The sequence below is a fragment of the Trachypithecus francoisi genome, unplaced genomic scaffold (genome assembly GCF_009764315.1).
Source record: "Trachypithecus francoisi isolate TF-2019V2 unplaced genomic scaffold, Tfra_2.0 Lachesis_group11, whole genome shotgun sequence".
NCBI classification, from domain to species: Eukaryota; Metazoa; Chordata; class Mammalia; order Primates; family Cercopithecidae; genus Trachypithecus; species Trachypithecus francoisi.
In genome coordinates this window covers 24,233,568-24,247,666 of record NW_022681456.1, presented here as the reverse complement: position 1 = coordinate 24,247,666, position 14,099 = coordinate 24,233,568, and the positions used below count along the sequence as shown (strand labels likewise).

Sequence of the window (14,099 nt, the reverse complement as noted above, 5' to 3'; positions counted from 1 at the left end):
CGTGATCCGCCCGTCTCGGCCTCCCAAAGTGCTGGGATTACAGACTTGAGCCACTGCGCCCGGCCCTTTTGTTCTTTTTGTGACCACAGTTGCATGGCCCGACACCTCATCATGTCAGGGATTGTGTTTTCCTCTTTCTCATCAAGTCACTAAATTAACATCGAAAAGAGATGAGGTAGGGGACAGACTCAGGTTCAGCCCTCAGCCCTGGTTTTAAATCAAAGACCTCTGCACCCCAGCTTCCCCCTCTCCTGGGCTGGGGTGCAGGTTTACTAATGTTGAGAGCATGCTGACTGTGGTTAAAGATGCCAGCAGCAGGGCCAGTCATGGTGGCTCACACCTGTAGTCCCAGCAGTTTGGGAGATTGAGGTGGAAGGATTGCTTGAACCCAGATGTTTGAGGCTGCAGTGAGCTGTGATCATGCCACTGTGCTCCAGCCTGGGCAACAGAGCAAGATCCTGTCTTAAAAAAAAAAAAAGTCATCAGTAAACTACTTGGTATTAACAGCCCCCAAAAATGACACTTGAAAGGAAAAGACATGTAAATATAGCCTTAATTATCTTATGTATACCCATAAACATGTGTTAATGCTGTTACATGTTGGTATTCCTTAGAAGCTGACAGAATTAAAGAAAATAGAATGTTTAGATCAGTGGTTCTCAACTTGGAGGAGTTTTGCCGCCCGAGGGACATTGGGCAATGTCTGGTAACAGTTTTGCTTGTCACTGCTAGGGGAGGGGTGCTACTGGGTAGAGCCAGGGATGCTGTTCAACATCCTCTGATGCACACGACAGGCCCCGCAACAAAGAATGATCCAGCCAAAACCGTCTGGTGCCATGTTGAGAAACCTTGGTTTAGGTCAAAAGCCAGTAAATTGGCCGGGCACGGTGGCTCAAGCCTGTAATCCCAGCACTTTGGGAGGCCGAGACGGGCGGATCACGAGGTCAGGAGATCGAGACTATCCTGGCTAACATGCTGAAACCCCGTCTCTACTAAAAAATACAAAAAACTAGCCGGGCGAGGTGGCGGGTGCCTGTAGTCCCAGCTACTCGGGAGGCTGAGGCAGGAGAATGGCGTGAACCCGGGAGGCAGAGCTTGCAATGAGCTGAGATCCGGCCACTGCACTCCAGCCCTGGCGACAGAGCGAAACTCTGTCTCAAAAAAAAAAAAGCCAGTAAATTAGCTACTGATTAACTTTGATACATGCCATTAGCAAACAGGGCTAGGAGCTCAAAGATCCCAGGCTAGCCATAAAGCTGGAGCTAGATACACTTGTCCTATTTGGGATTAAGACAGATTATCCCTATTTGAGATTAAGGATAAAGGGCAGATTATTTTATGAATCTATATAATACCAAATGAAATATATTTTTTTCTTTGGAGCATGATGGGGAGTTAACTTTCAAGGTAATCAAAACCAGGCTTTGTTTACAGAGCCACTGCTTATTTTCTTTGACTCGGGCCTTTTTCTCTTGCAGTTCTGAATCAGCCAGGGGCCCCCAAAACACAGATTTTTATGAATGGCGCCTGCTCCCCATCTTTATTGCCAACGCTCTCCACACCGATGCCCTTCCCTCTCCCGGTTGTTCCCGACTACAGGTGAGCTGCCCTTTACAGGCCCCATCTTAGAGCTACCACTACTCTTAGCTTCGAAAATTAGCTTTTCACAGAAATGAATTCAGGAATATGTAGACGTTTATTTTTCATTTTAAGGTGAAGTTTCGTGATTACATTTTCTTGTTTATTTTTGTTCAAAATGGAAATAACTTTTAAACTAAGAATTTTTAAAGTACATAAAATTTACATATGCATATGTATGTGTATATATATGTGTATATGTATAAAATATAAACAAAATATAAAATTTCTTGGGATACCACCTAGAGATAGCCAATTAAACATTTAGGGTCACTCACTCTATAAAGTCGTATGTGGGTATGTGAACACACATACATACAGTATACATAAACACACACTCACTTGATACAAACATACACATATATACAATATACATATACTCATAGAATGTACATCTTGCCATGTCAGTAAATACATATCTGTATTTTAATAGTTGTGTAGCATTTGGTGGTATGGACTTACTATTGTATTGATCCCCTATTTAACATTAGGATTCTTTCATTTTTGCCTATAAAGTCTTTTTTGTTAAAATTGTAAACCCCTGACATGTGTTCCTATCGTTCAGCTCCTCCACATACCTCTTCCGACTGATGGCAGTTGTCGTCCACCATGGAGACATGCACTCTGGACACTTTGTCACTTACCGACGGTCCCCACCTTCGGCCAGGAACCCTCTCTCAACGAGCAACCAGTGGCTGTGGGTCTCCGATGACACTGTCCGCAAGGCCAGCCTGCAGGAGGTCCTGTCCTCCAGCGCCTACCTGCTGTTCTATGAGCGCGTCCTTTCCAGGATGCAACACCAGAGCCAGGAGTACAAGTCTGAAGAATGATTTCGCCCTTCTGCAAGGCTAGAACTGATGGCACTGTCTGCACACTGTCCAGGAAAAAAGTAAAACTGTACTGTTGTGTGTGCAAGCAGCCGCACTGGAGCCTTCCAGCTTTCCGGTGTGTTCTGAGAGCAGGCTTCACCTGGGAGCCAGCCCCAATTCATACCAAATCAGGCTCCCTGAACAGCTCTGTTCATGTGTGTAGAAGGTACTGTTGTATTAAGAAAGCATTCATTATGTCTGGAGTGTCTTTTTACTCATCTGATACAGGCCATTAAAAGAATGCAGATTCTTGAAGCCACCGTTTTCATATTGTAATGTTAGGTGTTCTCAGAGGGGAGGCACCTTTGTGTAATCAACGTTTCCACCCAGATCTTTTATTTTTAATAAGCAGGCCCATAAAAATTGTTGACAAGAATTAATGAAATTATTAAAGGCAACAATTTAGAAGAAAAAGTGCCTTTCACTTTCGATTGCTTTTATAGCACATTCATTCTGTAATATTCCCTCCAGGCTACTCAAAGGATAGCGAGAGAACAGGTGAAAAATGCCTAAAGAACACTTTCCTTTTTCTATGGCTTTTCTAATCTTCCAATTCTTTCTATGGAGTAAAGGCTTATCTGCCAAATCTGCCCCCTGGGGAAACTCTTTCACTACTTTGTCAGTTATACGTGAAAAGCTTATTTGTTGCTTTTACCTTTTGTATACTGGACTGAGATGTAATTACACTGTATTATAAAACTCTGTAAATAGCCAGACCTGAGCTATATCTTTGCAACACCTGATTCCTCTGCTCTGTGGAAAACTCTTTCTTACACAAGGATCCACTGTAAATGGTTACTTTCATCTGTTTATTGCCCATGCAGAGCTCTTAAGGTTTACAGGTAGGAGCTTGGGGCTGTATAAAAAAGACAATCCTGCCGTGAGTTGACAGCTGGCTTAGGAAGGAAGGGCTGACTATGGGGCTGCAGTCTCTCTGAACCTCAGTTTCCTCATTTGTGAAGGGTTAGATTTGATTACACCAAAGTTCAGCCCTTTTCACGAAAAGAGGAAAGCAGCTTTTGACTTTTTAAAAACATAACTTCAGGTGGCATCTAGTATTGTATGTTGCTCTAGGTTCATATTCTAAATTTATTCATTTCCAGTAGCCTAATACAAAAAGTATATATTGAGCACTTTCTTCCCTTTTTGGGTAAGTCTCTGAATGCAGCCCAGGGCCAAAGGAATTTTGATGACACAGTAGTACCTGTTTTAAGCTAGATTTTTAATTAAAAGAAATTGGTCCAAATTCAAACCGACTCATGAGAGATAAGACTGGAATCAGACCTATCCAAAAGGTCATCTGAGGTAAGGCTAAGACCTGTGCTTCCTCTGCTGGGGGCGAGCTGGCGGACACACCAAATGGTGCCTTGGCAGCAGCTCACCATGCAGGAAGCCCAGATGATCACTCTTCCACTGGGCCCAGGCTGCACTCTGAGGACTCAGTAACTCCCGCTGTCCACAGAATATACTGTGCAGGCTCTCCAGGCTCTGGGCGTTGGGGTGCAAGGGGCAGCTTGAACTGTACGGTCCGTCCTGCACTCACCCTATGCAGACCTTGGCTTTGATGTTGAAATGAACACACTTGTTTTACCCAAGTCTGGTGGAACAAATGCCCAAATCATGTGACCTTAAAGTGTACTGCAAAGCTGTAGCTTTAAGTAATTGCTGTTCTGCCACTGCTTACTTTTTGAAATCTACCATTAAAGAAAGGGAGAAAAGCGGCTGAGCCTTGGAACATGCGGCTATAAGCAGATCTTTCTTTGGTGAGAGGCCAGGGTTTGAGCCAAGGCTACAAATGTGAACAATACCTGTGCAAAGCCTTTTAACCTGACTTCTTCATTTTGTAAATTATGCATTAAACAGCAGCCCAATAATCTGATTTCTAGTTTTAAGTTATTTTCAAAGTAAGTAGCTTCTCTTGGGGAAGATCTAAGTTAAACTAGTGGTTTTGCCGTAATAACTGCTGACTTATGTATTTGCTAAAGGTACTTTTGTATCTGCTGTGTATTATAGCAATAAAATCATCATTTTGTTAGGAAAACAGTCACCTGATGTAATGTACTGATCTGTTACAAACATCATCTTTCTGAATTCTGCATTGTTACATAACAAGTCCTGTGCTTTAAACCTTTCTGTGTTCCCTGTTGGTAAGGGAAACACCAGCTCCCTCTTAGAGTCCAGAGGGAAAGATAAAAGAGAAAAACCGTTAAAAACGTTTTTATTTTTTAGTAAGCAAAATTTTACGAAAAGTCAGATTGACCCGTGGAGCCAGAACCTTCTTTCTCACGGGAAGACTGTGGTACCAGTGTGTGTTGGTCGGGTGGTTCATCATGAGCAAGCTCCCGTGGGCCAGCGGCAGCCTGACCGCCGCCACCCTCCTGGAGGGGCTTTTCCCACGGGAATCCTTATGCCGGAAGACAAAGTCTCTGCAGGCACCGAAGGAGACAGAGGCGATGGGGCTCCCAGGGGCCAGTTCTCTTTCATCATCTCGGTGTTCCCCGATGTGGTCACAGCCATCTTTATACCTGCAATGAGAAAACAAGCACAGTGCATAAAAACCACCCTCTCCTGAAACTCACCAGCACCGCCAGCCCTCATTTCCTCACAGTGTGAAATGGCACTCTGTGCACGGCTGTACCTGCTGTTGTTTCTGCGAGGGCTGGAGGTCCACAGCAGGCTCTAAGATAAGCCAACCCTGAAGGGGTCTGTTGACCTATTTGTTCATGTGACTTATTTACTTATTTTTGAGAGGGTCTCGCTCTGTCACCCAAGCTGGAGTGCAGTGGCACAATCACAGCTCACTGCAGCCTTGGCCTCCCGGGCTCAAGTGATTCTCCCACTTCAGCCTCCCAAGTAGCTGGGACTACAGGTATGCACCACCCCACCTAACTAATTTTTTTTCTTTTGTAGAAATGGTTTCACCATATTAGCCAGGCTGGTCTTGAACTTGGGCTCAAGCAATTCACTCTCAGCCTCCTAAAGTGTTGGGATTACAGGCATGAGCCACCACACCCGGCCAGTTCATGTGCTTTAAAACTGAAGACATCCAAAGCCAAAATCATGTCTTACTGTAGTTCCCGTGGCCAGTCTATGTAAACCTTTATCACATCATTTCACCCTGCACTTAAAGGCCATACTCGGCCCAGCCTGGCCCCTGCCCACCTCTGAGCTCATGTCATCCCCTTCTTTCCCTCATTCACTGCTTTCTGGCCATCCTGCAGGATTTTTGCTTCACAGACACTCCAGAGTCCCTCTGCTCTCCCTCCAGATGTCTGTGGCTGGCACTCTCCATTTAGTTATCAGCTCAAACACACTGCCTCAGCCCTCCTCTAACCACCCCATCTAAAGTGACCTTCCCTTAAACCCACCCAGGGTTCCCCGCCAGGGTGATTCTGCCCTAGGGGACAGGTATTGGGGGGTGGGGGACACTACTTGCATCTAGTAGATGGAGGCCAGGGATGTGCTCAGCATCCCACAAGGCACAGGTCAGCCCCAAACAATGAATGACTGCACCCAAAATGTCCACAGTGCTGCCACTGAGAAACCTGGCCCTAATCGCAAACCTCTCGGCCATTCTCAGTCAAATCGGCCTGTTTAATTTTTCGCAAGATGGTTATCACTGTCTGAAATTGTCTAGGGTCAGGCATAGTGGTTCATGCCTGCAATTCCAGCATTTTGGGAGGCCGAGGTGGGAGGATCGCTTGAGTCCAGGAATTTCAGACTAAGCCTGGGCAACACAGAAAAACCCTGTCTCAAAAAAAAAAAAAAAAAAACAGAAAAAGAGAAGAAATTGTCTCATTCAGCTGTCTGTTCAGGAGTTAATAACCTCTCACTTCGTCCTCTGGGATGAGCTCCAGGAAGACCGAGCGCTGGCGCTGTTCCACTCCTAGAGCCCTGGTGTACTAAGAAATGATTTGTACCCATGAACCAAATAGGGTGGAACCCTAAACACTTCCTTTTGGAGGAGACAGAAGACTTGTAACATTGAGTCCACTAAACAGACAGGGTGTCACCTGTTGATGAGCACAAAGTTGAAGGTCTGTCCAGTCACCCCAGAGACGCGATCCCGGATGCGCTCTAGAACTGGGATCCAGGGCTTTGGAGACAGCGTGAGGCCTGAAAATGTGTAGGTCAGCCCAGCGTCGCCGTACGTTGCCTGCTTCCTGGGCACACTGTGCCACTTCCCGAATACCTGGACCCTGGCCAGTGCCCCTGTGCAGAGGAAACATGGCAGTTCCTTTCCACCCGACTCCCCTCTAGAAATCCAGATGGCCCCCCAACTGCCACCATCAGAAATCCAGTGCCCCACATACATGCTCCCTGGGTATTCAAGATTGAAAGGGAAGTAAGGAATAACATTTCCCCGTCATTCCACACAATTTAAACTCCTCCTCAATCATCATTTTGGCTTGCCCCAAATTTTCTTTTTGTTTTGTTTTCTTTGAGACAGGGTCTCCCTGTGTCACCCAGGCTGGAGTGCAGTGACACAATCTCAGCTCACTGCAACCTCCACCTCCCGTGCTCCAGTGATCCTCCCGCCTCTGCCTCCTGAATAGCTTAGACCACAAAGGTGTGCCACCATGCCCGGCTAACTTTTTTGTAAGCTCACTGCAACCTCCACCTCCAGGGCTCCAGCAGTCCCCCTGCCTCAGCCTCCTGAGTAGCTGGGACCATGGGGGCACGCCACCATGCATGGCTAACTTTTTTTGTAATTTTTTGTAGACACAGGGTTTTACCATGTTGCCTAGACTGGTCTTGAACTCCTAGGCTCAAGTGGTCCGCTCGCCTCAGTCTCCCAAAGTGCTGGGATTACAGGTGTGCACCACGACACCAAGCCAATTGCCCCAAATGTTCATGTAAGAACAGTGACTCTTGTCCTACAAGGAGAGAAACATGGTCCTGGGCCATTTTTTTAGTGAACACTGTAACTTAACTGCCTTAACTACAGTAAAGGCAGAATAAAGAGGCTGAAATTGGAGCACGATAAAGTTAGTTTACAGGCTAGGATGGCTTTGTCAACTGTAGGGACTAAGGGCGTGTGACCCCAGGAAAGATGGGGCTCACACAGCTAGGGTCTCTTGTGGGCATTTCTTTTTTTAAAGAGATGGCGAGCCAGGCGCACTGGCTCATGCTTGCAATCCCAGCACTTTGGGAGGCCAAGGCTAGGATCACTCAAGGCCAGGAGTTCAATTAACAGCCTGGGTAACACAGTGAGACCTACAGATAATTTAAAAATTATCCAGGCTTGGTGGTGTACACCTGTGGTCCCAGCTGCTTAGGATGCTGAGGTGGGAGAATCACTTGAACCCAGGCGGATGAGGCTGCAGTGAGCCAGGATCGTGTCCCTGCCCTCCAGCCTGGGTGACAGAGTGAAACCCTGTCTCAAAACATAAAATAATAAAGCTATGAAGGGGTCTCACTATGTTGCCCAGGCTGAACTTGAACTCCTGGCCTCAAATGATCCTCCTGCCTCAGCCTCCAGAGTAGCTGGGATTATAGGTGTGTGCCACCATGCCTGACCTGTGGGCTTTTGTTTTTTTGTTTTGTTTTGTTTTGTTTTGAGACACAGTCTCACTCTGTTGCCCAGGTTGGAGTGCAGTGGTGTGATCTCGGCTCACTGCAACCTCTGCCTCCCGGGTTCAAATGATTCTCCCGCCTCAGCCTCTCGAGTAGCTGGGATTACAGGCATGCACCACCACACACAGCTAATTTTTTTTTTTTTTTTTTGTATTTTAGTAGAGATGGGGTTTCCCCATGTTGGCCAAGCTGGTCTCGAACTCCTGACCTCAAGTGATTCGCCCATCTCAGGCTCCCAAAGTGCTGGGATTACAGACATGAGCCACTGCACCCGGCCTCCTTTTCTATGCCTCTCTGCCAGATCCTTGTGTCCTCATTACAGGATAGAGCTGTGGTTCTCAACGTGTGCTCCCCAGACCAGCGGCACCAGCAGCACCTGGAATCTCCTTAGAAACTAAACTAAACCACAGGGGTAAGGCTCAGCAATCCAAGTCCTGCCAACAGCAAGTCCACCTGGTGACGCTGAGAACCACTGGTGTGGAGAAATTACTGGGTTATTTGCCATCTCTCCTATGAGACCAGTGATTCTCAAACTCTTTCTGCCCATGAGAATCACCTGGAAGCTTTTTAAATACACAAGTGGTCAGCCTGTCCTCGGAACGATTCTGACTGAAGTGCTCTGCAGTAGAACCCAGCACGTTAACTTTGTTTTGCAAAGTTTCCCAGAAGATGCTCATAGGTAGCCAAGTGGAGATTTACTCAAGTCATCTGTCAGCTTCTAGTGGACAGGCAATCCAGTTTTTTTTCAAGTTTATGTCCTAAGCACCTAAGGGGCTTAGCCCAGAGGTGCTCAGAGAATACTGGATGAATCCATTAGCGAACCCATCAGTAAATAATGGATCCTGAGTTCAGATTTCTCCAAACATAAGATCATTAACTGCACCAAACAAGTCCTCACTGCGCGAGCGCGCACACACACACCCGCCCTCTGCTTACCTGTAAAATACTCTACTTCTTTCTCCAACTCTTGGAAAATCTCATCTGCCTCAGCTTTAGCAAAGAGGACCGTGTAACTACAGTCCAGGCCCTCAGCCCGAATGTGCCGCCAGCTGGGGCTTGCTGAGCGTCCTCCATTCCCCGGGGCTTCTCTCCTGGGCCTCTTCCTTGTACTTTTTTTGTCTCCTCCCGACACAGCTGGCTCTTCTCCAGTCGGCTCTTGCTCCTCCCGCTTCCTCAAAAGGCCCCCTTGAACCCCTTTCACCAGGAATCTGTCCATCCTGTCCCTACAGGAAAGAAGGGACGTCAGTGGCGAGGCCAAGACAGAGACTGTTCAAGTTCTATCCCCAGTGCAAAAATCTGTTTGTCCAGGGGGTCTCACAGCAACATTTCTAGTTTCACATTTTCATTTTAAAGTTTAAAACCACGTCCTAGAAATGAAGCAAAAGATGTTAAAGCCGGAAGGGACCCTAGGGACAATCTGATCCAGGGTCTCCCAGGTCCACCTGTGCATCAAAATCAGCTGGCTAGCCTGCAAAAACCCAGAGGTCTGCACTCCACGGCCGAGCACCTGAATTTTTAAAGAACTACCTCCTGGGAATTCGCATGCCACAGCTAAACTTAGAAACTACAACCCAAACCCTCATTTTGCAGAAGGGGAAATTGTTGCCCACAGAGGGGATGGGGTTTGCCTAAAGTCAACTGTCCACCCCTTCAAGGAGGAGGGACCCATAACTAACCTCGCTGCCCCCCACCACTGTTAAAATACATCAGTCTAGTGATGCTCAAGTGGATACGATACAGAAATGAGACGCAGAGAGGTTAAACACGGGTAAACCGCACGCCAAATTCTGATATCATTGCAACACATGCATAGGGTGGGGGTGGCAAGAGTGCTCTAGAATCTCAGCTCCGGCGCAGCTCTGAATCCCGCAGGCAGCCCGGGGGCCCTGGGGGTGGGAAAAACGCGCCCCCGCGAATCGGTCGCGTCACTTCCGGAGCACGCTGGGAACTACTGCCGGCCAGGGCGCAAAGCGAGCAGCCGGGCGGCCCTTTGGTGCCACCTGCCGGCCCTCCCCGTGCGTGGCAAGCACTACCGCTTTCCAGTTGATCATCTGTTGGGCCACTGTTGAGGATCACGGCTTGGGTGAGAAGTGTGGCTTGGTGTTACTTCTCACTGGGGGTTATTTTGGTGTCCGGAAAGGGCGTTGGGCCACCAGTATATTGTCGCGAGTGGGAGCATAAGTTCTGTAGTCAGATATCGTGGCTTCTGTTTCTGTCTCCTCCGCCTTGGCTGTATGGCCTTCCACAGGTCACAACTTCTCTGGGGTTAAGCTGCCTCATCTGTGAAGTGGGGACTACAGCACCTATGTCACGAGAGCGCCTGAGGAGATGACAGAATGCATGAGAAATGCCCTGTCCTCTAAATAAATGTTGGTTCCATTATTGCTCCTGTTTTTCTGTTTTCTTGTTTTTTGATATTGTTCTTGTTGTTTGTTTTTTTGAGACAGGATCTCACTCTGTTGCCCAAGCTGGAATGCAATGGCATGATCATAGCTCACTGCAGCCTTGAACTTCTGGGTTCAAGCAATCCTCCCGTCTCAGCCTCTGGAGTAGCTGGGACTACAGGCACATCCCACCCCACCCAGCTAATTTTTTTTATGATTTTTAGTAGAGATGGGGTCTTGCTATGTTGCCCAGGCTGGTCTCAAACTCCTGGGCTCAAGTGATCCTCCCACCTGGGCCTCCCAAATTGTTGGGATTATAGGCGTGAGCCACCACAACCAGCTCCTAATTTTTATTTATTCTCTGACTCCCCTCAATGGAATGAAAGCTCCATGAGATCGGAGGCTTTGTTTTGACAGATTTCAACAAATGTACAATATTGTATGATCACCACCACAGTCAAGATCTAGGACAGTTCCTTCCCTCCATAAAACTGCTCCAGCCTCTTACTGATCAACTTGCCCCATCACCCAGCATCGGCAACCACTGATCTGTCTTCTCTCCCTATAGTTTTGCCTTTTCCAGAATTTCATATACGTGGACTTGCCATGGTTTGAATATCTGTCCCTCCAAAAGCCATATTGAGATTTAATCACCAATGTGGCAGTATTGAGAAGTGGGGCCTTGAAGACGCCATTGGGACATGACAGCTCTGTCCTCATAAATGAATGACTAGATTAATGGACTCACAGGTTAATGGATTAATGGGTTACCATGGGAGTGGGACTGGTGGCTTTATAAAAGGAGGAAGAGAGACCTGAGCTAGCACACTCAGGCCCTCGCGATGTGATGTCCTGCACGGCTTCAGAACTCAGCAGAATCCCCACCAGCAAGAGGGTTTTCACCAGATGCAGCCCCTCAACACCTCGGACCCCTCAGCCTCTATGAGAAATACATTCCTTTTGTCAATAAATTACCTGGTTTCAGGTATTCTAAGAGACAGAAGACAGACTGAGACAGGAATCCTACAATATATAGCCTTTGTGGGACTTCTTTCACTTAAGCATATTGCTTTTGAGATTGATTTATGCCACCCTCCCTCACCTTTTTTTTGAGACAAGGTCTGGCTCTATCGCCCAAGCTGGAGTGCAGTTGCATGATCTCGGCTCACTGCAACCTACACTTCCCAGGCTCCACTCCCACCTCAGCCTCCCAAATAGCTGGGACTACAGGCATGCACCACTACACCTGGCTAATTTTTGTATTTTTTTGTAGAGATGGGTTTTTGCCATGTTGCCCAGGCTGTTCTCCATGGCCTTCAGCTGGTGAGCTGAAGCAATCCGCTTGCCTTGGCCTCCCAAAGTGCTGGGATTGCAGTTGTGAGCCACTGTGCCCAGTCATATACCCACATTTGTATCACTTATTTGTTCCCTTTTATTACTGGATGGAAGGGATGCCCCACGGGAGTAGGCCACACATAGGGTGGTTTCTCTGGTTTTAGGCTACTATGAGTAAAATCACTATAAACATTCACATACAAGCTTTTGTGTGAATACAGATTTCCATCTCCCTTGGGTAAATGCTTAGGCGTGGGAGAGCTGGGTCACATGGTAAGTGTATGTTTACCTGTATACAAAACTGTGGAACTGTTTTTCAAAGTGGCTCTAAGGGCAAATGATTTTCAGCTTTGAGCCTCTCTCCCTTAGACTTCAGCTTCTCGTCCTAGGCACTGGGACACACCAGCGACAAGGAGCGAGTTCCTTTCTTCACTCAGGTTACATTCTGGGGATGGAGACAGAAACACACAAGGAAAGAATAAATAATATGCTGTCTCTAAAGAAATTGTATAAAAAGAATAAATAAATAAGATGCTTTTGTATAGTATAGCAGTTATAGAGCGATGGGCTAGGAAGTGGGGCAGGAGGAGAAGACCTTTTCAGGGAAAGATCCTGAGCAGAGACCTGAGGCTTTCCAGGCAAGGAGATGGTGAGTGCAAGAGTATGTAGGCCACAGAGGGACAAGTTGGGTGTGTCCAGCAAATGTGCCAGGAGCTGGACTCAGTAGTGGGGGCTTCCGCCGGAGAGGAAGCAGCATTGAGACCTGGGTAGGAAGCTGGGGTTTATTCTAAGCCTATTTGAAAACCGTAGAAGGGTTTTAACCCGAGGATTGGCTTTTTTTTTTCCCTTTTTTTGTTTTTAGACAGGGTCTTGCTCTGTCGCCCAGGCTGGAGTGCAGTGGCACGATCTCAGCTCACTGCAACTTCCGCCTCCTGGGTTCAAGTGATTCTCCTGCCTCAGCCTCCTGAGTAGCTGGGATTGCAAGTGCATGCCACCACATCTGGCTAATTTTTGTATTTTTAGTAGAGACAGGGTTTCGCCATGTTTGCCAGGCTGGTCTCAAACTCCTGTGTTCAAGCGATACGCCCCTGTAGGCCTCCCAAAGTGCTGGGATTATAGGCGTGAGCCACCGAGCTGGGCCGGGCCTGGAATATTGTCATGATGTAAAAATCTCTCTCTAGAAAAGAGAACACCAGCTTCCCAGCTGGTCTTCTGCAGCCAGGAAATGCAAGAGCAGCAGTTGAATTTGAGATTTTCTTTGGAGAAAGAACCAAAAGGAGATACGGATGGTTTGGATGTGAGGGAAGGAAAGAGAATCCTAAGCATGTTAGTACTGGTGGGGAGGTGCTGTACAGTGGTGTCACTTGGAGGACAAATCGTTGGGGTTTAACTTCTATGACCTGAAAGTCTCCCACAAGCCTCATACATTAGGCAAAATGTTTGACTGTGCTAAGCCTTAGTTTATCGTCATAAAATAGGCCATGAAAATTGCGTGAGATAATGTATGTAACAGTTCAACAAATACTATTGGCCGGGCATGGTGGCTCATGCCTGTAATCCCAGCACTTCAGGAAGCCGAGGCGGGCAGATCATCTGAGGTCAGGAGTTCGAGACCAGACTGGCCAACATAGTGAAACCCCGTCTCTACTAAAAAATACAAAACTCAGCCGGGCATGGTGGCCCGCGCCTATAATCTCAGCTACTGGGGAGGCTGGGGCACGAGAATCGCTTGAATCGGAGAGGCAGAGGTTGCAGTCAGCCAAGATCACACCACTGCACTCCAGCCTGGGTGACAGAGCGAGACTCTGTCTCAAAAACAAAACAAACACACAAAATATAATAGTATTTATTTGTTTGTTTTTGAGACGCCTCGGATTACAGTGCTGGGATTACAGACGTGAGCCGTCAAGCCCGGACAATACTATTATATTGTTCATTGCACTCCAACAACACCCCTAAGGGCCAGGTACTTTTTTTCCCTCCCATCCCCAGAGACAGGGTCTCGCTCTGTCGCCCAGGCTGGGTGCAATGGCGCGATCAAAGCTCACTACAGCTCCGACCCTCTGGCCTCAAGCGATCCTCCCTCCTGAGCCTCCCAAAGCGCTAGGATTACAGGCGTGGGCCACCGCACCCGGCCAGTCTTTTCTTCTTGCAGCTGAGCCTGGAGAGCCTTTCCAAAGGGCAGAGGTGCGTTGAGGGCATGAATGAATAGGCCCGCGGGCACCATTGCACGCCCCACCTCCTCCTAGTGGCGCTGCACTCCAGCCCCTCCCGCACATGCGCACTGGGCCTTCCA

The 14,099-nt window shown here is 47.6% G+C and overlaps 2 protein-coding genes across 13 annotated transcripts in view; one reads left to right on the top strand and one right to left on the bottom strand.

Annotated features, from left to right (window-relative positions):
* Positions 1–4,550, top strand: part of USP30 (ubiquitin specific peptidase 30) — a 34,750-nt gene extending 30,200 nt beyond the window's left edge. For 4 of the 5 annotated variants that reach the window (XM_033220711.1, XM_033220708.1, XM_033220707.1 and 1 more), the window contains 2 exons: positions 1,479–1,599; positions 2,204–4,543. In XM_033220711.1, the coding sequence (XP_033076602.1) occupies positions 1,479–1,599; positions 2,204–2,468 (386 nt within the window). In that variant the 3' untranslated portion in view covers positions 2,469–4,543. Of the gene's footprint in view, positions 1–1,478; positions 1,600–2,203 lie in introns of all 5 variants that reach the window. The other variant, XM_033220709.1, reaches the window with a different exon arrangement.
* A 158-nt stretch (positions 4,551–4,708) lies between these two features.
* ALKBH2 (alkB homolog 2, alpha-ketoglutarate dependent dioxygenase) lies at positions 4,709–12,197 on the bottom strand. 8 transcript variants are annotated; one of them, XM_033220717.1, is made up of 4 exons: positions 12,093–12,197; positions 9,021–9,307; positions 6,521–6,719; positions 4,709–5,032 (listed from the first exon to the last, which is right to left on the bottom strand). In XM_033220717.1, exons 2-4 carry the CDS (start codon positions 9,298–9,300, stop codon positions 4,726–4,728), a joined length of 786 nt encoding a protein of 261 aa, XP_033076608.1. In that variant the 5' UTR covers positions 9,301–9,307; positions 12,093–12,197; the 3' UTR covers positions 4,709–4,725. The 8 variants fall into 8 exon arrangements, with proteins under 8 accessions (XP_033076608.1, XP_033076606.1, XP_033076605.1 ...); XM_033220715.1 differs by lacking the exon at positions 12,093–12,197 and adding an exon at positions 9,761–10,148 and having other exon boundaries at positions 9,021–9,451; XM_033220714.1 differs by lacking the exon at positions 12,093–12,197 and adding an exon at positions 9,761–10,013.
* Between the last annotated feature and the right edge of the window lie 1,902 nt (positions 12,198–14,099).

Excerpts from the sequence above, each read along its gene's own strand:
- ALKBH2 (XM_033220713.1), bottom strand. Across the intron at positions 6,720-9,020 it reads AGAAGTAGAGTATTTTACAG|GGGCACTGGCCAGGGTCCAG; the intron begins GTAAGCAGAGGG and ends TCCTCTGCACAG. Across the intron at positions 5,033-6,520 it reads AACTTTGTGCTCATCAACAG|GTATAAAGATGGCTGTGACC; the intron begins GTGACACCCTGT and ends TTCTCATTGCAG.